This window comes from Gavia stellata, chromosome Z (genome assembly GCF_030936135.1).
Source record: "Gavia stellata isolate bGavSte3 chromosome Z, bGavSte3.hap2, whole genome shotgun sequence".
In the NCBI taxonomy this organism is placed as follows: Eukaryota; Metazoa; Chordata; class Aves; order Gaviiformes; family Gaviidae; genus Gavia; species Gavia stellata.
In genome coordinates this window covers 55,948,536-55,973,806 of record NC_082637.1, presented here as the reverse complement: position 1 = coordinate 55,973,806, position 25,271 = coordinate 55,948,536, and the positions used below count along the sequence as shown (strand labels likewise).

Genomic DNA, 25,271 nt, shown 5'->3' with positions numbered 1-25,271 from the left:
TGAGTATTTTTCTTAGCACTTCAGTTTGAGTTGTCCTTTCTGTCTTGTCATAGTGATGTGTTTTTTTTTAAAAAAAAAAGTTCTTAAGCACTATGCAGAATGTAACTTTGCATTTATTAGTTGTTTCTTTTCAGATATCTCTAACACATTTTTCCAATCAAATACACTAAGGAAAATTGTTTGAGTGTTTACTGGGGGAAAATCTCTTTAAATTTAGAGTCTGAGGCTTATGATACCGAAATCCAATTCGGTGAACTCTAATATGTAGGATTTGAAACTTGTATTACAATAGCTTGCACTTGTAAATATGCCTTTGGGTATGGCATTTTAAGGTAATATTGCCTTGGCTATTAGCTAGCTAAATCTATTGCTCTCCTAATAGGAATAACAAGTGTTCCTGAAAGGGCAGCTCCAGCCCTGACTCTTTTATTGGCACAAATTTTCTTTGGATCCTCTAGTAAATCAGTTCGGTAGAAACTGGCATAAGACTAAACTAAGATTATTTTTAAATTTTTTTTTTTTCTGTGTTAGATTTTTGGTGGCTTTATTTGCTAAATTGGCTTACCTGCAAGTCAAAAGAACATGAATGCCAGCACACAGGAGATTTCAGTGGTTAGATAGGATGTGATTTGACACTGCTGGGCAGATCACCTGAGATGGGCTGATACCCTTCTTTGTCAGTAGCCTGGAAGCAAACTAAATTCAAAGTAGTTAAGCCAGGACTGTCTTGCAGAAGACTGTTCATTGAGTCCTGGCTACCACATATTCCACAAGGCGCAGAGATTATGAAGAACGCTTTTGTTTTTAAGTAGCTCTGTTTTGTCTACAGCTGTCATACAGGAAAATCAGTCAGTAGTTCCTACAATAACTTTGGTCTGCGGTAAAACAAAGCTACCTCTTAAGCTAAATTATTTCTAAACATTTTTTCTGCTTCCCACTTTGGGAATATAAAATTGGTTTTATAGCAGGGACAACTGTGATTTTTTTATTTTTTTTTTTCCATTGTGTGCTTTGTATTTAATGAAAAAAATTGGAAGTCCTCCACTTTTGTTTGACTTTAAACTGAGAAGCTACCTGACGTTTCTTGTCTCCTTTTTGGAAGGGAAAGTAGTTCAGCTGAATGGCAACTAGATCAAGTAGCTAGGTTAACTCCAAGTGTGGATTCAACAGACCTACCTAAGCCATCACTATTTCAACAATAACATTTTGTCTTAGGTTTGCAGTTCATCTTGGTGAAGGACAGGGATTTTTGTCTTTCCAAATGTCAGTTAACATTTGTCTTTGAAATATGCCATCACGGTATCTGCATCTGCTTCAGTGGTATCATTTAAATGCTGGGAAAAACTATGTTCTGCATAGTGGCATATGGAGAGAGCCTTTTAGGAAGTATTGTTGGAATAGTATAACTTTCAGAGGAAAAGTTAAAGCAAGTCCAATTTTTTTTCTTGTTTGTCAGAATATACATCCTATGATGTATAGCCAAAGAAGTGAGATATGGTTACATGCCACTAATAAGCACTTTATAGTTTCACAGAAAATACCATGGTAGTTAAATCTTGCTGACTTGATTGTGTAGCTCTTTTAAAATGTGATGGAGAGTAACTTGACTAAGAGAAATCTGAAGAGACAAAGTCACACCCAGGAAGCTGAGTAATTTGGAATTGGTTTAGTGTGGTTCTTGAGATCAGTTTTTTCCCAGGTGATACACTTTTGCAGTTCTAACCAATACTATTAACATGCTTTATGGGAAAATTTATTTCAATGAAAATGTTAAACTATTTTCATACTCAAATTTGAGCAATACAGCTGAGGTTGTTCTCAGCCTTCTTGCATGTTACCACCATTGGTACTTGCATGGAAATACTAACTACTTTCTCTCTCTTCTCCCTGACATGCATCAAGGCTGCCAGACAGATCAAAGATAGGTAATGCAAAGTCTATTGCTTTTGTGTCTTTGAATTAATCTTATCCTTGAAAATGCATTTATTTTGAAAGGGTCATAGTCAGCTTAAATCAAATTCGTTGATTCTTTCCTAAGTGTGTGTTGTGACATCACAACTTTTGAGAGAGAACTAAAAACTTCTATGCCTTTCATGTAGTGTTTTTTCTTGCTGACTGTTGGCCTTTCATACCTTAATAGAGAGAAATATGTTTTTAATGCAGGAAACTAGAGCTCTGCAGCACCTACTATTATTATTTCCTTAAGTATATATAAGCATATCATTAATACAGTATATCACTATTATTAATAATGAACTTCTGATTTATTATTAATACCTGATGACTGAAATTTAATCATGTTTCAAGCTGACTCTGTCCCTTTAAATTATGAGAAAATCTTGCTTTTTTTTTTAAGTACTTACAGACTTTTGCTAGCCAATTTTCCTTTTAAATGTAAAAAGTCTTGTAGCTGTTGAAATTTTTCTGGTGACATCACTCTGACTAATGTGAGTGAACTTGCTATTTCTGGTAGTGTTTCTCTGAACTGTGTCTTCAAATTATTGCTTAGAAAGCAAAACTTTACTGTTTCAAAATAAATGCTGAGGCAATTTTTCTTCACTTGAAGAATAATTACATTCTGAGAGTCTGACTTTCTGGTTCAGAAAACTTACTATGATGTACATAATATTTTGAAAGGCAGCTCACAAGGTCTTTCCAGCATATCTTGCTCTTATGGACCAAATAGGTTGGCTTTCAATTTACAGGTTTTCAAGGAAGGGTCTGATTGTCTAAATTCTCTGAAGTTTTGTGTAAAATGAGTAATTGCTAGAGACATGAATCTTTGCTTTTCCAGGGGTAAAGATTTAGTGTCCTTAACAAATCAGAGGGGTAGTGGCAGTGACAGGAATCTTAATACTTTTTATCTGTAACAACATCCTCTTACTCTTCTAGTTTCTTGAAATGCTGTGTAATCTAATACTTTTGAACCAATTGCGGCTGGTTCTCTGTCTTAAGATCGATGCCTAAACAGAAGTTAAAAAGCTGTCTGAAGCTGACTACTTAGTGTTTTCTTGCTGCTAATCAGGGGATTAATCTTCCTTAAGGAGGCATTCACTCTACCCAACTGGCCAAGCAGTGGAATCTGCTAGGCAGCCCATGCTGAATTTCAGAATGTCAACTCTTGTCTTGGGAAATCGATTGACCTGTCTCTCTTATGATGTTAAGTTCAGTGTCATACTTGTCTTGTATCTCAAAACTGTAACGCTTGTCATTCTTGACATGCTTATATCTTTAATATTCGACTTCATATTTCCTTCCCCTCCACTACGTGGATTTTTTGTTTTTCAACATTTTTTAATGTTCCTGTAGTTAGCACATAATCTGTCTTACATATTATTGAAGTATTTAATGTGAATCACTTCCTGGGAGCTATTAGGTGTTCTAAAGGTGCCACAGATCTGTAGGTGTAAATTGGATACAAGTGTTTGCAGTTGACTTTTGTGGTGTGTGTATTAGTTTCTAGTTAATCTTTTTTTTTTACAGCAGGAGTTAGGATCTGTGTGCTGTCTGAATCAGTGTTACTCAAATCCTGCTGCATGGCCTGATGTCTTCAGAGTTACAGAACTATGCAAGAGACTTGTCGTCTTTTTTTTGGTGGTGTAGTTGATGGAGTACAGGAGTGTCTTAGTTCAGTCCTTGTTGTTCTGAATACTTCTAGGATTTCGGAAGTAGAAATGGGAGCTGTGCTTCAGTGTATCTTGTAAGACTGATCTGATACTTGCATGTTCCAAAGCAATATAGTGTCAGCAACTTAAACATTTCTTCATCCCCTGGTAAGATCGGAGGTAGATACAAAATCGGAATATTCAGCTTGTTCACTGATATTTATGCCTTCTGAGCAATATTTAACACGTGAAAATGCACTTTGGAGGTAATGAGTGGATCTTGTTGAGCAGAAAAGTCTTTGAACCTTTTTAAAGTTTTAAGTTTCAAATTTCTAAGCATATAAAACACTGCTGATTCTGCAGTGCTCTAGATTTTTCATACTTGCTGGTTTTGTGTAAAGTGATACGAGTTTTTTCTCTTATTCAAGTTTTTTCACAAGTAAAAGAAGTTCTAAGCTCTTCTCTAGTCACTTCTAGTATTTCTTTGCCTAGTAATATGGAACAACTGGGAGCTCACACCATATTCCCTTTGAGACGGTCACATTAGCAAAACTTTCTATTTTGGAGCCTGTGCTAAATGGTAAACAGTTACCTATTAGAAAAGTATTCTTGTCTTTGATCAGTATTTTGGCTAACAGTTTGACATTAACAATACAGATTATCTGACTGCTATTTTTGAAAATGGCTATAGGACTTCATGCAAAATATATTTTGCTAATGCTGCTTTCTTGACTTTAGAGTCACAACGGCTTCAGCGTTCCGCATCTCTCTGAAACCAAAGGTCAGTGATAGTATGACTCACCTGATGGTGGACTTCGCTCTGGAAAGGCGCATGCTCCAGGCTGTAAAGTTTTTGCCAGGTAAAAACTGTATGCAGTGAGTTTAATTTGTTACTACTTTAATAACTTCCTATATTTAAAACAAACAAAACCACACCTCTTGCACCCTAATGAGCTAATTTTTCAGAGTACCAGAACTCATTTTTATTCATTCAATGTTAAGCTGAATACCTTGAGGGTAAAAGAGTTTTCTAGTTTTATTGTGTTAATTTCTACATAATATAGCATTTCAGAAAATAACATTAATCTCAGAAGTGAGAATGAGTCTTCCAGACCATGTTTTTTCTTGTTGTCAGTTCCTCTGTATTTCCTGAAGTTATCTTAAGTTTCTCAAGACTGTACCTGCTAGCCTGATGCTTAGTGACTCTCCAAAGTCCTAGTCGTCTGCAGTAGTGTTATGCATGGAACTGTAAGCTGATAATGTCACTTACAAGAGTGGTGATATGGTCTGAAATGCAAGTGAGGAGTAATCTGCTAGGGCAGTGATATTACCATAATACAAAATGTGTATTCATGCATCTATTTGTTACTGTTTGAAAATAAACTTAGATGCAGTATTCCAGTATTTATCTTTCATGTCTTTTTATTCATATTGCTTTCCTATTTAAACTACTTTGCCCTTGACTGATAGCAAGAATATATTGACAAGAATACTGCTGGCAGGGATGTAAATTCTTTCATCTGTAAGTCACTAATCCAAATCTGTTAAGGACTTGGCAGCATCAGTTTACGTTTCTGCCCATTTGTCTTGTATGCTGCAGACACAGCATGTGGTAGCAGGTGTACTAAATTGCCAACTTTATTCCTGGTGGTCATCTAGCAGTGTCTAGGCAGAAATTCACCTTTTGGTCTTAGACTCTGGGTGGCAATCATTGCTCTATATTTCAAAGATAAGGGAACAAGGTGGGTAAGCTGATCACAGTGTACCTGTTTAACAGGAATGGGAGTGTAAAGATCTAACAGCAAGCATGAACAATGTCTTGTATCTAGATGAAGGTATTACTTAGTATGACCCTTCTTATTCATGCATTTTCCTTATCAAATACTTAGGAATTTAAATTGTTTGGGCCTTTGATTTGTAAACAGGAAAATTAACTGTCTGGGTACCAATCTTGTTTTCTTCTACTGTAATGCCAAGCTATCAAATTGTGACATCAAATACTGATAGCTCAAACTGTTGCAGGCAAAATTGCACTGAGCGTTGATAGACCTTCATACAACATGAAAAACTAATGTCCTAGTGTGGGAAGTTGAAAACAGGTTTAGTGTTGTAGTAATGTGAGCATTTGAACATTGCTTGCCAAAATTATGCTGAAGACTTGGTCACTCGAAACACATAGAAAACTCTTTAACTGGCATCTTACACCATGGCAAAAATAATTGGGGTAGGTAGCTAAACTTACAGGTATATGTTCTGAAATACTTGTCATCATCTTAATTTTTCTTTTGCCTAAGAAGGGATCTTACTGATACTACTCTCAAATTATTGTTGGATGACTTTGAAATTTGATGGCAAATGCATGTGATTAACAGTAGAAAATTTGTTGTGGTTTAACCCTGGCAGGCAGCTAAGCACCACACAGCTGCTGGTGCACTCCTCCCTGCTGCGGCAGGATGGGGAAGAGAATCGGAAAAGTAAAAGTGAGAACTTGTGGGTTGAGATAAAGAGAGTTTAATAGGTAAAGCAAAAGCTGTGTGAGTAAATTAATTCATTCGCTACTTCCCATTGGCAGGCAAATGTTTAGCCATCTCCAGGAAAGCGGGGCTTCATGGGTAATGGTTACTTGGGAAGACAAAATGTTGTAACTCCAAAGGTCCCTCCCTTCCTTCTTCTTCCTCCAGCTATTATTGCTGAGCATGGTGCCATACGGTATGGGATATTCCTTTGGTCAGGTGGGGTCAGCTGTCCCGGCTGTGTCCCCTCCCAACTTCTTGTGCACCCCCAGCCTACTTGCTGATGGGGCAGTGTGAGAAGCAGAAAAGGGCTTGGTACTGCTCAGCAATAACTAAAACCCCTGTGTTATCAAAACTGTTTTCATCAAAAATCCAAAGCATAGCACCACACAAGCCTCTGTTAAGAAATGTAACTTTGTCCCAGCCAAAACCAGTACAGGCTTGAATACTTTTGCTGTCAGTCTCTTCTGTGCTGCTTATTTGTTCTCAAGTATTTTAAACCTGTACCACTAATTTCAGTATAATTACTGCTTAGCTTAAACTGCAGGGATGTGAGGGATAAAAGGATGTGTTTCAGTAGTTCTAGGTTAAAATATTTGAACAGGTCATGAAGGGAAGGTGAAGGAAGGCGTGAAGTAGTGTGCATAAAGCAAACAAGGCCTTCTGCTTCTAGTGGACCTGCTATAGCTAGGAGGTGTCTGTATCTAGGTAGTAAAATTACACATCTGTAAATGACTCAACCATAACTGATGTGATGCTGATTGTCATCAGTCATTGTGGAGGCTAACAATGCTAACAATCTGTTCAAGGACTAGTTGTTTTAACTGCATAAAGGTAACCTGTATGTAATTAGGACTTGGTCATTGGGACATAACAACTGTACAGAACAACGCAGTTAAGGGTTTGATTCTTGCGAAAAGGGCTGATTTTTGACAGACAAAATCTGCCAGTCTCTCAGTTCCACAGATGCATCAGTATTGTACTTTTTTGATGTTCCTTCCTGATACAATGAGTTGCAGGCCACTTTTATATCTATTTCAAGCTTTTCCTTTGTTTCAGCATTCATGAAAGCTTCTGCAGATCGTTTCTCCAAAAACTGCAAACAATAAAACATCTTTTTCACTTCCTCCAGCAAAAGTCTTCCTTGAATGTACTTTGAACACTATGAAGAGTATGTGAATGCCTTCTTTTGAGAAACATTTTCCAGTGACTTAAGCGCTCTTTGATGTCATGGAAATAGTCTTCTATAGTCTGTAAAGAAAACTTCAGTCTTTTCTTTAGTGAGTCTTAGGAATTCTTTCCCCTTTTTTCAAGGCAAAGGATGAAAAGGAAAGAAAACTAGGTAACTGCTGACTGGCTAGTGGAAACTATTACAGTGTTAGTTGTCTGTAGTGGTGGAAGTAAACTTAAGTGATACTGTTTGAGGGCTGCAGCTTTACTTACTTTCCAAAGACTCAGAAATAAAAGTTTGCTTCTTAATGTTCTTCCTGTGTATTGTTGCTCTAGATGTAGGTTCGTAATTGTAAGTCCACTCTACTCTAGCATGTACCTCTTACTGCTTCCAGAAGGGGATCAGCCCAACTTACTGATAAAACAAACATCTGGAAAATGTGATGCAAATGTTCACTCTAGAATGAATGCATATTTCTTATTTTGTAAAATGCATGTTAAGTGAAAGTGATATGGCTAGTCTGCTATTGTGCTTTGCTAATGGAATAGATCCTGTAAGAGAAATGAGTGTTACTGAGCCAAGTGCAACTTCTGAATACTATAAATCCAAGGAGAACAAATTAATACTTAGTCCATTCTCTTCTTTAAACTGATCTGTGTATTTGTCTTTCTGCAGTCCCTAAAGCTCCAGAGATAGATCTAGCAGCATGTCTGGTTGCTGATAACTGCATAACAGTATCGTGGAGAATGCCTGAAGAAGACAGCAGAATTGATCATTTTGTACTGGAGTATAGGAAAACCAACTTTGATGGGCTTCCTCGAGTAAAAGATGAACAGCGTTGGGAACTGATAGACTATATTAAAGCTACTGAATATACATTATCAGGTAAAAGGTGTTTTTTATACTTCAAAACCAAGTATATTGATATAACCCTTTATGCTTGGAAGTTGTGCAAAATACGCATTTTCCTGTACGTAATGAAGCTTGCATCGTTTCACATTTAGTCTCGGGTGCTTTGTATGGTAATGGCTCTGCCTTTTATTTTGACTTAGAGGTTTTGTAAAAAATCATGTGTTAAATGAAGTTCACACTGATATTTAAGCTTGTTTTTTTGCAGATTGAGATAAATGGAAGACAGCTACGTGGAATAGATCTTAGCCCTATAAAAATTGTCAGTAATATCAATTCAAGTTTCTAAATGTTGACTTTTTAGGTCTGAAATTTGATACAAAATACATGAACCTCAGAGTACAAGCTTGCAACAAAGCTGTGGCAGGGGAATACTCCGATCCCGTGACTCTTGAAACCAAAGGTAAAATTTGAAAGACTCTAATCTTAGATGTGGTGAAAACCCTGCACTTACTGTTCTGCCTTCATATATGAACTTGTATGTTAAGTCTGCTTCTGCGTAAGCACTGCTAAAATGCATCCTAACTGAAAAGGGAAACAACTATTTCTGTAAAGGATTAAGAAGTTTGTTGGCACAAAGCTGGCCTTTTAGCATTCAGACACTAAAAATGAGGCACTGATGTAACTTTCTCCAACAGAGTTTGACATTTCTTGTTTTGAATTGTGGATTGTCAGTATTATGTGCTGCTGCATCATGCCAACATATAGCAAGAGAGGATGAACATTGAGGCTGAGCATCGGTAGGACTCTTAGGGCATCTAAACAGCTGGTGTAGTTGGCTGGTAATTGGTACTTAGCATGTGACAGGTAATAGCTTTCTGTAAATAGAAGGTGCTGAAAAGGATTTTTTTGACTTTGTAGCTGTAGATTCTAATCACTGTCAATATTCAAAAAATAGGCAGCTCCAAATTACTAAAGTTATTAAGTTGTTGTGTTAGAAATCAGTTCGTCTGAGGATGGTGGCTTCCTAACATTGTTTTGTAAATAAACAAGAAGAAAAATTTCTTGGAGGTAATGTTTTATGACAGAACACAAATCTTAACTATTATGGTGGAGATAATGATGCTAAGGCTTTAATTATAGCCAAGTCTGTAGTGTAAAGGGCAAAATGACTGATATGAACTGGATAATTAATATATAAATTCTGTTACTTGTGAATATTACTTCATAAAAACAAAGCTATATGCAATTTGAACGAGCTGATGGACATTCTGGTAACTTTCTAGAATGACTTTAATACCCTTAAGCAACAGTCATTGTCAGATATATAGTATCCATTTAATAGCCACTTAGATTCCTTACTCCAGTACTAGAAAAATAATTCTGATTTTGAGTGTTTGGGCAGTTATAAGGCTTCCCATATTATTTTTGTTATTTCTGTGTGAACATTTAGTTCACTTTCTTTAATAAACTCAGTATCCTCATCCATGTGCTTACCTTATTTTTTTTTAGACTTGTGTACTGTTGTACTCTGAACTCTTAAAATCTCAAGTATACTTTATTTCAGAATCAGACTATAATATCTGATGGTATGAGGACACTTACAGAATAGTCTGTAAATAAACATCTTTAGGGAACTTGGCATGTCATATTAGTTTTGTTTTCTTGGATGAAGGACTTGGCTGCAACAAATACCAAGTCTCTTCTAGTTGCAGGCATCCCCTACTGCTCTTGTATCTGCATTTGACTTCACAGTGCAACTCTGTGCTACTACCTGTATGTGCTACTCTGTCAATTTAGTATTCTCCAAGTTTGCAATCCTTATTAATCATAAACACCTTGTTGGAGAATCAGTGCTGCAGAGCGTGGAAAATAAGCATACCTTTTAAAATCATTCATGATTGTAAGAATCTGGGCAGTAGGCTGTAACTAGCAGAAAGCAGTAGCTGAATTTAATTGCTGATAATGCGTCATTAGAAAGATGAAACAATTTGCTTTGATGTAACCTGTGCACTGAAGGTCGGTGGTTAGGCTTTATTTAAAGGGCTTCTTGCCTTGATTACAAGGATCAGAATAAAAAGCTGATGTTTCTATTAAGTCAAAGAGTGCTTTGCTACAATTTTACTACTGCTTCTATAATTTTCTATGAATAGCCACTGTTGGGAGAGAGCATTATACCATTTCACTGTTTTGCATTTTGTCTTGACCAGCATTTGTGTTCAGTTTGGACAGTACTACTTCTCATCTGAACTTGAAAGTTGAAGATACCTATGTTGAATGGGATCCTACTGGAGGCAAAGGCCAAGAAAAAATAAAAGGGAAGGAAAATAAAAGCAGGTAAGAACTCCATTTTGTAAGTGTCTACATTGTGTGGGATGTCTCATCTGGCAATTAAGGGAAGAGGGCAGGGAGGAATTAAAGCACTTGAGGATAGTGGGACAGCAAATGAATTTTCATTCAGAAATCTTTCTGTGGAAGAAATTTTAATTTTTTATTTCCCTTCCCCTGTCACACAGATGCGGAGGCTATTTATGGAAGCTATTAGAAATGTGTCTTAATCATTAAATAGGATTTAATTATTTTAAAAATACATTTGCTAGGGTATAATTCAAGGTACTGGACTAACTTGTAGATGTGGTCGGTTGACCTTGGCTAACCACCAGGTGCCCACCAAGCTGCTCTATTGCTTCCCCTCCTCAACTGGACAGTGGGAGAGAAAATGTGATGAAAGCTTCGTGGGTCAAGATAAGGACAGGGATATCACTCCATAATTACTGTCACGGGCAAAACAGGCTTCATTCGGGAAACTTAATTTATTGCCAATCAAAAGTCAGAGTAGGATAATGAGAAATAAGAACAAATCTTAAAATACCTTCTCCCCCACCCCTCCCTTCTTCCTAGGCTCTACTTTACTCCCAATTTCTCTACCTCCTCCCCACAAGCAGCGCAGGGGGACAGGAAGTGGGGGTTGCAGTGAGTTCATCATGTGTTGTCTCTGCTGCTCCTTCCTCTTCACACTCTTCCCCTGCTCCAGCATGGAGTTTCCACCCAAGCAAGATGGTCCTTCACAAACTGCTCCAGCATGGGTCCTTTCCACAGGGTGCAGTCCTTCAGGCACAGACTGCTGCAGTGTGAGTCCCACATGGGACCACAGGTCCTGCCAGCAGCCTGCTCCAGCATGGGCTCTCTATGGGCTGCAGCTTCCTTCAGGGCACATCTACCTGCTCCAGAGTGGGGTCTTCCACAGGCTGCAGGGTGGCTATATTCTAATTTCTCTCTCCCAGCGGCTCTTGCGCAGCAGTTTTTACCCTTTCTAAAATATGTTACCGCAGAGGCACAACCACCGTTGCTGATGGGCTCATGCTTTGGCCAGCAGCGGGTCTGTCTTGGAGCCGGCTGGCACTGGCTTCATCTGACACGGGGGCAGCTTCTAGTATCTTCTCGCAGAAGACACCCCTGCAGCCCCCCCGCTACCAAAACCTTGCCACGTAAACCCAGTACAGTAGATGAAGTAAATGTCAGCAAGTAACTGCTGTAATTCTATGTTTAGTAGTGTTGCAGGTCAGTACTGGTGAATAGACAGCTTTTCTAGTATAAAAAATAAGGAAGGAGCTGGCTGCTTTGTCCTTTCGAAAAAGCTAAGGTTAAATAAAACTGGGACTATAGGTGGTGTTTGAATTTTTTATATCGTAACCCTCACTGATGAGGAAAAGGTACCAATAAAACAAACTAGATAGCAAAAGATAACAGATAATGGAACATAACTCATGCAAAAGTGTAGCCCTAAACATATTTACCAACTATTTTCATCTAGGAAAAGTACTTAAGTAACTTCAACAGAATTCTTGGTGGATTGTTGAGTGTTAGGCAGTTAGATGTGTGCCATTCAGAATCACTGAATAAATACAGTTGGAAGAACATCACTAGATCAGTCTATTCTGGCTGAGCCTTGAATATATCCAAGGATGAAGCATGTGTTAACTTGCTGGGCCTCTATTCCAGGCCGTCTTCATGGGAGGGGAGGAATATCCTGATGTCTGACTGGAATTTCCTGTGGTGCAGTGAGTTCCAGGTGCCTCTCAGCTATCACTGTACATCCCTCTGAGAAAAGCCTGGCCTTCCTGTTACATCACTGAAGACAGCAATTAGGTCTTGTCTTCCTGAGGCTGAGCAAACCCAGTTGTCTTCCTGTGCTCCAGTCCCTTAATTGTGTTGTTGGCCTTCCACTGGACTATACACTGACATGCTAGAGCATAGTCCTGAGGAGCCCAGACCTGCACACAGGTCTTAAGGCTCAGTCTGACAAGTGCCAGATCGAGAGGAACAGCTACTTGCCTTGGCCTCCTCATTGCTGCCATGCGGCTACAGCCCAGGATGTGGTTGGCCACCTCTGCCACAGGGGCACAGTGCAGTGTGTTGTCCACTATTGTTGTTTACCTGTTGTCTGCTCCTGTTGTCCACCAAGACTACCAGCTGCTTTTCTGCAGAATTGCTCTTCCTTCAGTTGTACCCCAGCCTGTCCTATCATTTGGGGTTCTCTCATCTGGAGAACACAATCCGTAGCTGTGTCCCTGGTGTTCAGCTGGTTCTGTACACAGCTTATTGCCCACTACCCAGTCTATATCTCACCTCTTGAGATTTGGGGATACTGTGAGGGAATGAGTCAAAAGCCTTGCTAAAGTCAAGGTGTGAACAGTATCCATTGCTCTTGCCTTGTCTGCAGAGCTGGCTACTTCTCCCTTGAAGATAATTAATTGACTTTCAGCACAGGCTTTTCAGTATAAAGAGCACTGCTTGAGATAATCACAGAATCACTAAGGTTGGAAAAGACCTGTAAGATCATCAAGTCCAACCATTACAAAAAAAAACCCACCAACAAACTACAACAACAAAAAAAAAAAAAACCAACCACCCACACCACACACCACCATGCCCATCAAGCCACGTCCCACAATGCCGTATCCACACGCTTCTTGAATACCTCCAGGGAGGGTGACTCCACTACCTCCCCGGGCAGTCGATTCCATTGTGTTACCACTCAGTAAAGAAATTTTTCCTAATACCCAGTCTGTATCTCCCCTGGTGCAACTAGAGACCATTTCCTCTTGTCCTGTCACTCTTCACTTGGGAGAAGAGGCCAACACCCACCGCTCTGCAACCTCCTTTCAGGTAGTTGTAGAGAGCGATGAGGTCTCCCCTCAGCCTCCTCTTCTCCAGGCTAAACAACCCTAGTTCCCTCAGCCACTCCTCATAAGACTTGTGTTCCAGACCCCTCACTAGCTTCGTCGCCCTTCTCTGGATGCGCTCCAGCACCTCTATGTCTTTCTTGTAGTGAGGGGCCCAAAACTGAACACAGTTTATGAACAAATACCTTCCCCATAGGCATATACTGCCAGAAGCATGGTAAAGTTATAGTGGCATCTTAAAAATGGAGACAATTTACTGTAGTAATAGAACAGTTATTTAATGACTACTTGTTTCTTTTGACAGTGGCCAGAATCCTCTGCTGAAGAGCAATAGAAGGTGATAATATACCTCTTGTTTCTAGGATCTAGCACCTAGTTTTGGGAGTCTATGCTACTTTCCTTTGCTTCACATACTGAGAAATAAATCTAATAGCCTTTATCAGTAAAAGCACACACATGCTTTTAAAAATATTTTGAAGTTTAATTTGGATTCATAGAGATTATGTATGTATTTTCTAGTGACTGGAAAACAGTTTTCCTGGAAGGATGTGTCCTAGTTTGTGGGAGACCTGATTTACAATGGTTGGAAAAGCATTATGTATTCTAGTGTTGATGCAAAGTTCCCTGTTATTTACAGATAACATTGATGCTTACTTAACCTTCTGGCACATGATGGCACACTTGACTTTTTACAAATGCAGTGAAGTTCCTCTCTGAGAACTTTAAAATTTTTTTAGTTTTTATTTTTGAATCTGAAACCCTTTTTGCCTCTGAACTTGTGTTGTAGCTGTTACTAGACATCAGAGGAAAATAAATAAATAAATGTTTTTACACTTTCAAAGAGGATGAAGTTTAGCCTGATGGCATGTGTAAAAAGCTTCATGGCAATTCTGTTTGTGGAACCAATTGTTGAAATGAAAGTGCCTCTTTTTTGATACGTAAAGGCAGCTAAAATATTCTCCTATTCCTTGTGCATTTGTGTTTTCTAGTGTAAATTTTTTATCATGATTTCTCTTATTAGACTTATTAGTTTTATTAAACTCCTGTTTGAGAAATTACTTCTCCCATTTTGCTCTCTTGCTGTTTTTCACTGGTTTAGAAGTTGTGGGACCAAAACAAATGCCCAGGTTCCTAATTTCTTGTAGGTTTTACTCCTCTGTTTTCATCCATCAGATGGATATATCTTTGGCTTGAGATCAGCAGAAAAGTTAAATTTTGTGTAGGCGAAACAAGCTGTTGAAGCTATGGAGTGTTCATAGTTCTGCTACAGAAAGCGTATCAATTTCTGCTAAACTAAGTTTTGAAACTGTCTTGGCAATACCTCTACTTGCTAAACAAACTCTGGGAGTCTTACACCTTGGTCTCTCTTTGTAGTTGTCAGTAAAGAACTTCCCTAGTTCTGGCCTTTGCTTTGGTAGAAGGATTTGGTTACATGTTCAACTTTGCATCTCAAACTGACCTTTTCTAGCATGAGATTTAGATTAGCTTTGATTATTTATGTATTTATTATCAAAAGTATCTGTGCAATGTTGTCTGCATTAGAGGGAAGAGTTGAAGCTAGCTTTGTAGTTGGTGGAAAAAGTTGCAGTATAATTACTTTAAACATCAGATGGGCAGCTTTCAAGGGTTGGAAAGACATGACAGCAATAAAATGCTTAATGATCTGTAACATATTTATTAGTCTAGAAAAAGATCTCTGGATAACTTCTGATATCTCTCCTTGACCTTTCTTCTCCAAAAGAGAATACATATTGCTTAGAATATGTTTCAATTGCTGAAATGGATGAGAAAACTGAGACTAACTGCAGTGCTGTAGACAGCAATCCTAACCATAAGATGAGACTATCTGGTCACTGAATAGTGGAAGAAATGCATCAGTTACTATATTAGCTAATGAAGACTGTGCTGTATAGGAAAATGGACACCAAACTGACTTTCTACTATAAAATTTCCTGCCCTTCCTGATTGGAAGCGAGAATTAAGCACTTGGCGGGGGGGGAAACCGTTTTTTTCAAACTTTTATGCCAAATATTTAATGTCATTCTCTGAACTGTTAAAGGCTGTTAGATTTTGAGTGGACAAAGCACATGCAGCGGCCATTTACAGAAGACTTGAACAAAATAAATTGTATTGAGGACCTTTTAATGTATTCCTAACTTTGAGAGAATACTAACAAAGCACCTGCATTTTTCTCATGATGATTCTCTAAATGGCCACATTGCTTTCTGCATAACTCATTTATACTGAATCTAATAGAAAAATTTCAGTAGCTTTCGTTGGAAGTATGAGTAAATGATCTCTGATGCACTTGAAGGATGGAATCTGCTAAGACTGATGGTTCTCCCTGAAATCATGCTTTAATTCTTGGCTTTGCATTTTTTTTCATGCTATCACTTGTTAACATTTTCTTTGGTAAGTAAACTACAGCTTCCTCCATGTTAACAAAATTCAAAAGCATTTGATGTGGTGCAGCTTCACAATATACACTTATCCCCATCATGTAACTCTTGCAAGCAATTTAGAAGCTTAGCTGTGTTCTGATCAGCACTGGCAAATTTATATGCTAAATAGTGATTCTAAAGTAGACAACCTTTTCATCAGTGATTTCTTACAGACTTCTGTAACTGGAATATAACAAACTTAGTCATGAAGATGAACCAGAGATTCTAGCATACTTATGTATGAAAGCTTAATACCACTCAGTTTTTGATTCCCATGTGACTTTATTTTAATGACTGTATTTGACAAAAGGGACATTTTCTAACCCTTTATGAAATGGTATTTGAGAACAATTCCAGAAAACTTGAAATAAGTGTTGAATGAATCAGAAAGGAAACAAGGTAAACTTCACTGTAGTAGTGGACATTTAAGTAGCAATTATCTTTTACAAATTGTAGCTGAAGGGAGAGTTGGAGAGAACTTTTTGTGTTGGTAACTCTTCTAAGGTTAATGTATGGTAGATTACAGAGGATGAGGATTTGAAAATGAATTCTCGTGTATTTCAGAGAGTTACTTTGTACTTTTTAAAATTTTTATCAGTGAAATTAAACTGTAAACTGCATAGCTATTTCTGAGAAGTTAAAATTCTCGGCTACTGATTGCTTTTAAATTAATAACCAGATGTGATTCTGTGGCTACTGAGGTTTAATATTCACTGTGATTTGCAAATAGCCTTCATTTTGTTTAATGGTTAAATTGCTAGGAATTACTTTTGAGGGCATAACAGAGGTAAAATAAAATGTTTGAAAACCTCATTAGGTTAAAATTATTCTTCTAAGCAACTGATTGCTCATTAAAATATTCTCCAGAGCGAAGTGCATCTTCATTTATTTTGCTATGACTTCCTGAGAGTGCTTATGAAAAGTATTATTAGAAAATCTAAGCCTTTCTTGATTGGGATTAGACTTTTAAATTTTATGACTCTTGAGGAGTTGCTGTGTGCTTCTCAGCACAATGTGTTGTGACACATTTTTCTGTAGTCTTTGATAGAGTTAATATAATCAACTAAAATCCCCTTCAATATACTTTTGTTTTTTTTTTTTTTTTTCTTGAGGAGAGTTGTGATGCATTAAACTCTGGAAGTCTCACTTCATCTTTTCTAATATAAATTGTGCTTAGATTTGACACTCTTGGGTTTTGTATCATCTTTAGTGTGTGTGTATTTTGAAATAAAATTATCGCAATTTTATTTCTTTTTATCATTCAGATATAAACGTGTTGAAAAACCTACCTTTAATATTTTCCCATTCACTGATACTTAAATTCCAGTGAAAATTAGGCAATTTGGCATTGAATATCAGCAGTGTATTCATACATATCTGATTGTTGTAGCTGATCTACAAGACTTATTAGAAATCTTATGCGGAAAAACAGAACCATGAATTCGCTAAGGTTTTGTGTAGTCCAGGTGAAACAGTGTTTTATATAGGTGTTCATTCAAACCATGTGCCACATCTGTCTGCTTTTTTTCCTCCTGTTTCCTTTCTCAGCTTCCTCTGAACTTGTTTGTTACAATGCCTTGTATTTTTTCTGGCTGTCTTCTCTCTCAGTTCTTGTGCATGCATACTGTTAGAGGTGTTAAGTGGCTGAACTAATGCGTCGTTTCAATAGCTTATTTGTGTTTCTTGCACTCTAATGGACTTGGGAAATCTTGTTTGAGTGTGCATTTCTGTAATTGTGTCCAAATCTTGACCGGCTCATTTCTTCTTAGAAGTGGTGCACAGTCTCCAAAGAGGACATCTATTAGCACAAGATCCTCACTGAGGGGCAGCAGAGATCGTTTCGTTGGTGAATCATACACAGTATTGGGTAAGGTGAACTTCTTACTTCTGTTAGAGGTGTAATGCTGTGGAAGGGCAGATTAGGTAAGAATTTGAGGGAAAATTTGTGATTGTTCAAGCTGTGTACTTGATGCTGTCCTGTACAGAGGTAGTTTTGCTATATAACACCACAATTCCGTGCTACAGCAAGTGTCTTCAAGCCTGCAGTTCTTTATTGCAAAGCTCTTAATAGCAGTGCATATCAGTCACTAAATGTGAATTGATGTTAAATGCATCTTGTCTCAATGAGTGTAATAAAAACTGTTTCATTATTCTATTTTATACTTACATTCTATTTTCTTGTACATTAGTTTTTTGTTCCTTATGGTTCAGATTTTTGTGTTTCTAAGCCTTCACCTTAAAATAAAATAGAAGACATCACTGGTGCCTATAAGGAAGCAAGCATTGTAAGGTACGCTTAATTATAGCAAATAAATGTTTGGGTTTTTTTGGTAGGAGACACTGCTGTTGAAAGTGGACAGCATTACTGGGAGGTGAGAGCCCAGAAGGACTGCAAATCATACAGTGTGGGAGTAACATATAGAAACCTGGGAAAATTTGACCAACTGGGAAAGACTAATTCAAGCTGGTGCATCCAAATCAACAACTGGCTGCAAACCACGTTTTCAGCAAAACATAGTAATAAAACCAAGACTCTAGATATACCCGTTCCACACAGAATAGGAGTGTACTGCGACTTTGATGGAGGTAAATTACGATCTTACGAGATTTAGCTAAAAACTTAATTAGCTATCCATGTCAGGTTGAAGCAGTAAAAGGCTAAAGTAGTACATTACTTCAGATTTATATAGTCTCTTACGAAAATCAGGCCAGAGCTGTTGGCGTAATAGTGCTTGTAATGTCAAATGACCTGGGTTAATCTATGTGACAGAGCTACTAACTGAGACTTTTTCAGTCATGTGGACTGTATTTAGTGTGTTCTGGAAACCTTTCCCTGGAAAAAAATCAATTTTACAAATAATTACACAGCAATAGCATTTAAACATGTATTTCAGCTTGTTTTCTACCTCTTTTATTAGGTCAGCTTGCATTTTATAATGCAGACTCAAAGGAGCTGTTACACACCTTCAGAACAAAGTTTATGCAACCAGTATTACCAGGCTTCATGGTCAGTATCTATAAAATTGTGTTCAGCTTCTAGCACTGAATTCAGTTTACTGAAGACTTAATTATTTTTTAAAGGAGGAAGCTGGAAGCACACTGTTTTCTTTTTTGGTTTCATCTGGTGCTTATAGTGCTCCAGTAGAAGAACTCTGCACCTGGATGTCTCAGCTATGTAAATAAAAGTAATTCCATTTTTGCAGGGTAAATTAATAGCACATTCCAGTAGCTGATGAGCCTGCTACAACAATTGACCCAAACTGATGCAGACAGGAGCCCAAGATGCTGTGTGCTGTCAGAGCAGGTGTCATGAGACAGAACAACACCAGATGCTTCCCTCTGAGATGCAAGACTCTAGCTTTCAAATCTTTAAAAGCTCAGTGGGATTTTCTTGCCAGTCATTTCACTGGTCTGCATAACTTTTTTGTGGCCCTAAGCTAATCAGTGAAAACGTGCCGCAATTCTAAACACTCAAACCTTGCCAAAACTGCACAGGAAAAGGATTAGTTACTGCATATTGGTTTTCCTTTAATGATTTAAGTAATTAGTTTAAGTAACTAAATTTGGAGGCCTGAGCTGCATTATAAGGTGCCATCAAGGGCATCATACTTTAGGACCAGTGTATAGGTCTTGGAAAACTTAGGAATTTGCAGGAGGCTAGCATGCTAGTTCTTACTAACAACTCAGCTGCCTAGGCACTGATCTCTAGCCTCTTGTAATTCAGCCCATAGAAAACACAGCATGGTAATTTTAAAGTGTGATTAGGCCAATTAATAAAGTTATTCTTCTTTTGGGCATGGAGGAATGGAAAAGTAGTAAATTGTTTAGACAGCCTTACATCTAGCATTTCCAAATACCTGATTTTTCACTTGTATCAGACAAAATTCCTTTCACAATTTCTACTGTTGGTTAGATGTGCTGACAATCGGAGTCTAGATTTTTAATAGCTATTTATTTGGAGGTGACTAAGCAAGTTGCCTTACTGATCCTTTTCAACATAAGGGGAACAGAATAGCTTCAGAACTGTTGGGATACATGTGTTAGTCATCCCTCTAGCATTGCTAAGGCTGACTCATTAAGTCAGTTCCTAAGATATCCAAGGAAACATTTGCTTACCACACTTCAGCCTGTTAGCCTGCATCTCATACAGCCCCTCATACTTAGTGATAGCAGTCTTACAGACACTGCTTGGGTTAGCCTGAACAGTTAAAGTAAAAATTACAAGCTACCTAATTACAGGTCTCAAATATATTAATAAACATGGAGATAGCTTCTTTAATGTAACTCAGTTGTAGAATAGCAGTCACTGACACCTGTGCCCCTGAAGCATCTCAAAACTCAATTTTTTAGTACTATGTTTACATTGACATAATTCTGCCATGTCATACTAAAACTAAGCACTGCTTTCAGACACTAGAGCACAGTGAGAGTATTGCTTTTCATTGTCATTCTGAGCACTTGATGCTAGCACACTGGTCTTCAAAGTTTTCCTATTAGGAGCAACTTTTCTAGTATTAGATCTTAAACTTGGTTATAAACTTAGAGACTTAAAGCATACTATGTGAAGCATCTTAGACTTTATGGTCTTACAAATTAGCTTCTGTGTGATGAGAATGTTTTACAGAGTGCTGTGACTAGAGAGCAAGAGATAAGACAAATGCAGCTGCAGGATAAGTTTTGTGTTAGTTCCATTGTGGGACAGAAGAGAGGTGTAGATGCTTCATAATGTTCAGAATATTGATTTATTTTTTTTCTTTCTCCCTTAGATCTGGTGTGGTGGGCTTACAGTGAGTACTGGATTGCAGGTGCCAAGTGCTGTGAAAACGCTTCAGAAAAGTGAAAATGGATTGAGTGGTTCAACAGGCAGCCTAAACAATATTGCCTAGTAATGCCTATTAAACATTTTTATTGCCGAATGATTTTTCTCTGTAGCTGCTACTCACAGAAGCTTGTAAGCACTGGATTAAACTGGGTTTGCTACCTACTGCTGTTTAAGGTCTAGGTGCTGAATAGAGCAAAGGTTTGGGTCTAAAGTGTTAGGAACCTACTATGAATCTGGACAGAAATGTCAGACAGAAAACTGAGCTTTTGAAAAATAAGTGGAGAAATCGAGAGCTGTGACTATGTAATTTTCTACTACTGTATTTAAGTATTTTGTTACGGGCTTGAATATTAATTTTGTTATGAATATTATTTTTCTATGAAGAATATAACAAGTACCATTTTCTTAACTCTCCTAACATGAATTACTTGACTATGTATTTTATTATTACTGGGCTTCCCATTAGAACCTGTGATATCAAACATGCATTTCAAAAGAATATTGATTTGCTAGCCTAGCCTGGCAAAATGTCACATTTTATGATTTAAAAAGAATATTATAAGAAGTTGTAGGCCTGATATGGAGAAGCAGTAAGAGCAGTCTGTGATATTTTTTTTTTCTGATACAAAATCCTCCTAGTTGCCATGAGTAGCTCATTTAAATATCATATATTAAGAGTTCAGCTCCTGCCAGCTAGGAAGTATTTCAAGTAAGAGGTTCAGGAAGAAAAATTCAGAGCTTTTAAAAAACTACAGCATGTACTGCTCTCTCAAAAGCTCTTAATTTTAGGTCATCTCTTGGCTTTCCAGTTTTGTGGTATTATTCTAATTGGTTTCTGATAATCGCAATTCACATGGTTCATCGGATGTGAATGACAATTAAATCTTTGCTGATAGCAAAGGTGCAATGCAGCCAAGGCTGGGAACAAGGGTGTAAGAGCTTCAGTTTACACGTATTTCCCCGGAGAAGATGGGGGGAGGTGGGGGCTTGCTATTGCTAAAATGTCTTTCAGCTTTTTTTCAAAGCAGCTTCAAGGCTGACTAAGACTTCTCAGAGCTGTGTCAATATCAAAGCTGGCTTTGCACAGAAGGGGCACTAAATTCCTGCTAAATTTACCCTGTGATTACCCTCTGAGCCCAGGCATACCTTTTTGCTACCTGTTTTGACTTGCCTAGTGAGGAATCCTGGAACTTCCTGGATAACCAGAGAAGTCCAAAAATCGTATGATTTCTTTATCAAGCAGAAATGTAGCTTTATATATAGCATGCCACTCTTAACTTGCTAGCTTGTACCATATGCCATGTATATGTGGCTATGAGACTGGCTTTCAGAGGATCCTATTCTAAAGGATCTCTTTATAGCCTCCAACTTAACACCTTCCCCTTTTTTAAGGGTAAGGAAAAAGTGGAAAGTGAGCAAATGTTTTGCCAGCTAGCATATGATCTGTCTCGGGATCTGCAATTACACATTTTCTTTAACAGATCAAGTGAAATGTTGAGCCTGGGTGTTCCATCATCTCAACTCCTAGTTTTGGAAGCTTAGTAACAATAGTCGAATGATTCATGGTAGTGGGAGAGCTAAAAAAACCATGTTATGTTCTTTGTGGAAAATCTCAACTTTTCAATGAGAATTATTTGTGTATTCTAGACTGTTTAAATCTGCTTTCTTCCCTCTAATCACATACAGGAGCCTAGAAATAATTTTCAGATACATACTTGAATCTACTGTTTCATAACTGAAGATTTTTTCCTAACATCACTTAAACTGTTTCAAATTCATGCTGATAGGGTCCATAATGAATTGACTCCTTTCCTCTAGGGCCAAAGTAGTTTTTCTTCTGTAAATCTTTTAGTCCGTAAAAGCATGACCATCTAATCATGTTAAATCTTGTTTAGTATCAAGTGTCCATCACAATTTCTCAAGAGGAGGAGAATCAACTCATAATAAACCAGTTATGATGTTCAGTGGGAAACTTAAATTTTCATCTTAATTTTAGTACCTGCTCTAGGAAGTTTTGTTTCTGCTTGAGAAATCATGAAGTTGAGAGGATGGTTGAGCCCTTACTGTTCATTTTGTATCTGGAACTTGAGCATTTCTAAATACTTGCATTGTGAACGAAGTTAGCTGTAATCTCTTTTGCAGAGGAAAGTGCAAAACAATTCCCAGTCTGACTGTACCTTCCTCTGCCAGTTTTGGGTCTTGAAACAAAGATACTGGAGGGTGGCATGGTTCTTAAATGAACAGTGTCTGAGTCTGATTAACACATTATCAATAGATGTTGTTATTATTCAAATAGTCTATGTAGTAATCTTAAATATTTCTTCCTCATTTCTTTCCTTTTTATGGCAATGAACACTTGACTGGGAGTTCTAGGGGCTCAGCTGCTATGAATTCAGTGGTAGGTGAGGGAGTGAGACTTGCATGCTTGGACCCTGGTGGAGTTTAGAGACAGGAGGGTTAAGACGGATGCTTCTTCATTTGAGACTTGTTCTGTTGAATGACTGTGGTAAACAGACATTGAGATAGGCTAGTACCTGTTCATGCTGCCAAGTCATTGGTTTGATCTTGGGTGTTCAGCCACAGTTCCTATTTAAACATCCGTTTTTGGAAAGAAAAGGAACATTTACAGTAAGTTCATGTGTAGTGAGAAAGAACCATGAGTAATCTCCAACCCTACATAAGAGCATTTAAATTATGACGTTTTCCAGCAAGATGTAGTGCAACCTGCAAGGTAAATTTGATATGCACAATGTAAAAATGTAATTTTTCTTTAACTGTTAGAAGAAAGCTTGAAGTATTTCATACTGTGACTTGCAAGTTATAGTTTAACTGATGTCCTAGATGAACTTAACATGTGACTTTTTACCCTTAAAGGATGAATTTGTTATATAATAGTTTGCACAGATGTCAAATTTTTGCTGCTAACAGCTAGTCCAATTCTTTTTAGTAAATGGGGATATGAAGAATTGCCTTAAGCACTTTAGATTTTTTTTTTTAGTCTCTTGTTTTTTCTGAGCTAGTTATATTGGTGATACTTTGTTGCAGTTGGTGCACTGTTTGTACCTGCAGCTAGAGGGGGATGATGCATGAAGCCTGTGAAGTTACTTTTTCCTAGACGAATCCACTTCAGGGATTGGAGAGGTTGTTCTTTGGCAATGGATTAGACCTTTCGAAGGTCTGTAGTTTTGCCCTGTAGTTAACACTAAGTATAATATGCCTGGTGACTTTAATACTCCCTCAGCCTCTCTGCTCTGGAGTTGATGCTGTTTGGTGGCTGGACAGGAGTTGTCTGCTGTATGACCAAAATGAGATTTTAAAAAAAAATTTTAAAAAATACTGATTACTGGTAGTCTTTCAGAGTTGAAATAACTTCAGAAGAACTTGTGAGGAACTTAAGGCTTCCCTTGAGTTCTTAATACATCAGAAAACCATAGCTTCCATTGGTTCTGTGGAAAGCTGTATGAACTGCAGCAAGGGATGTTAATTTCAGAAAGGATGATTTAAAAGCATCCAGGGGATAAGTGCTTCTCCAAATACCAAATATGGATGGCAGAAGGTGACAGGTTTGTTTCTTTAACGATCCTCTGAGCAGAAAAAGTAGAGGCTAATGTATAAATCCTGTTTCCTCTCCCCTTGTACTTTCTCACATTACTTCTGTTTCATATTAAGACTGGGGAAACCAAGTGGTTCCCTCAAGCAGAACATCTGACTTAGCAATGTTTTATTCTGATAAGGATCACAGGTTATGAACGTGACGCATAGTTCCATAAGACAATGGCAATGAGTTCTGTTGATCCTTGGCCTCCCCCCAGCCTCACTTGAACTTGAATAGTCTGAATGCCCTGTTGGAAGGGGAAGCCTGGATGTGGCCTTCCCTCACTGTCCTGGCCCTAGGCCAAGCAGGGGTGATCCTCCACTGCTTGGTGCTCCCACCACCGCGGCTGTCGTGCATCCTTCTGCAACGCCTGTCCACGCAGCCGTGCCTGCTGGTGAGAGGCCGGTGCTGGGTTTACCCAACATTGCTTGGCTGTACCTCAGGTATTGTCTGTCAGGGCTTCCTCCCTCGCCCCTGTGGAGAGCACCCCGAGGAAGGAGGCCTCTCGCTGTCCACACTGAGTAGCAGGGGTGCCTCAGAGCCCGCGGAGTGTTTCGATGTCTTTGACTTTGTGTGATGCAAGCTTTTTGTATTAATACAGACATTTGAAATCTGATATGCCTGAGTTTCCCTCGTTTTATCTTCCTCCGTGGTGGGGTTCGGCTGCCGGCGGGGAGTAGGGGTGTGCCGGGTCTCCCGGTGGGGCGGGGCCGAGAAGACCCTCTGTTGCAGGCAGGCCTGAGGCCGGGAACCGGCAGAGCGCCAGCCGTGGGGCGGGCTCCGCTCCCGCCGCGCATGCGTGCACGGCGGCGGGCGCTGCTTTACGGCCGCCGGCTGGCGGGGAGCGGCACCGCGCGTGAGGGCGGCTAGGGCGAGGGGAGCTTGCGGTACCCCGGCGCCGTGGCCCGTGGGTGGCAGGGGGGAGCGCCGGGCGGGCCGCGGCGGTGAGGGTGACCATCCCCGGGGGCCCCGTAGCTGAGCCCCCACCGCGGGTCCCCAGAGCTCCCGTGGGCCGCCGCGGCGCCCGGTTCGGGCCTGCTGGCTGCAGCCAGCGGGTTGGTGGCGCGGCCTGCTCAGCGCCCCGTTTTC

The 25,271-nt window shown here is 38.8% G+C and overlaps 1 protein-coding gene across 5 annotated transcripts in view; it reads left to right on the top strand.

Moving 5' to 3' along the window:
* Positions 1-20,927, top strand: part of FSD1L (fibronectin type III and SPRY domain containing 1 like) — a 31,237-nt gene extending 10,310 nt beyond the window's left edge. The window contains exons 5-14 of one of the 5 annotated variants that reach the window (XM_059833271.1): positions 1,903-1,925; positions 4,344-4,465; positions 7,965-8,174; positions 8,503-8,601; positions 10,349-10,475; positions 15,752-15,787; positions 17,538-17,632; positions 18,100-18,351; positions 18,684-18,772; positions 20,532-20,927. In XM_059833271.1, the coding sequence (XP_059689254.1) occupies positions 1,903-1,925; positions 4,344-4,465; positions 7,965-8,174; positions 8,503-8,601; positions 10,349-10,475; positions 15,752-15,787; positions 17,538-17,632; positions 18,100-18,351; positions 18,684-18,772; positions 20,532-20,651 (1,173 nt within the window). In that variant the 3' untranslated portion in view covers positions 20,652-20,927. Of the gene's footprint in view, positions 1-1,902; positions 1,926-4,343; positions 4,466-7,964; positions 8,175-8,502; positions 8,602-10,348; positions 10,476-13,628; positions 13,662-15,751; positions 15,788-17,534; positions 17,633-18,099; positions 18,352-18,683; positions 18,773-20,531 lie in introns of all 5 variants that reach the window. The other 4 variants (XM_059833270.1, XM_059833268.1, XM_059833273.1 and 1 more) reach the window with 4 other exon arrangements.
* Positions 20,928-25,271: the final 4,344 nt, after the last annotated feature.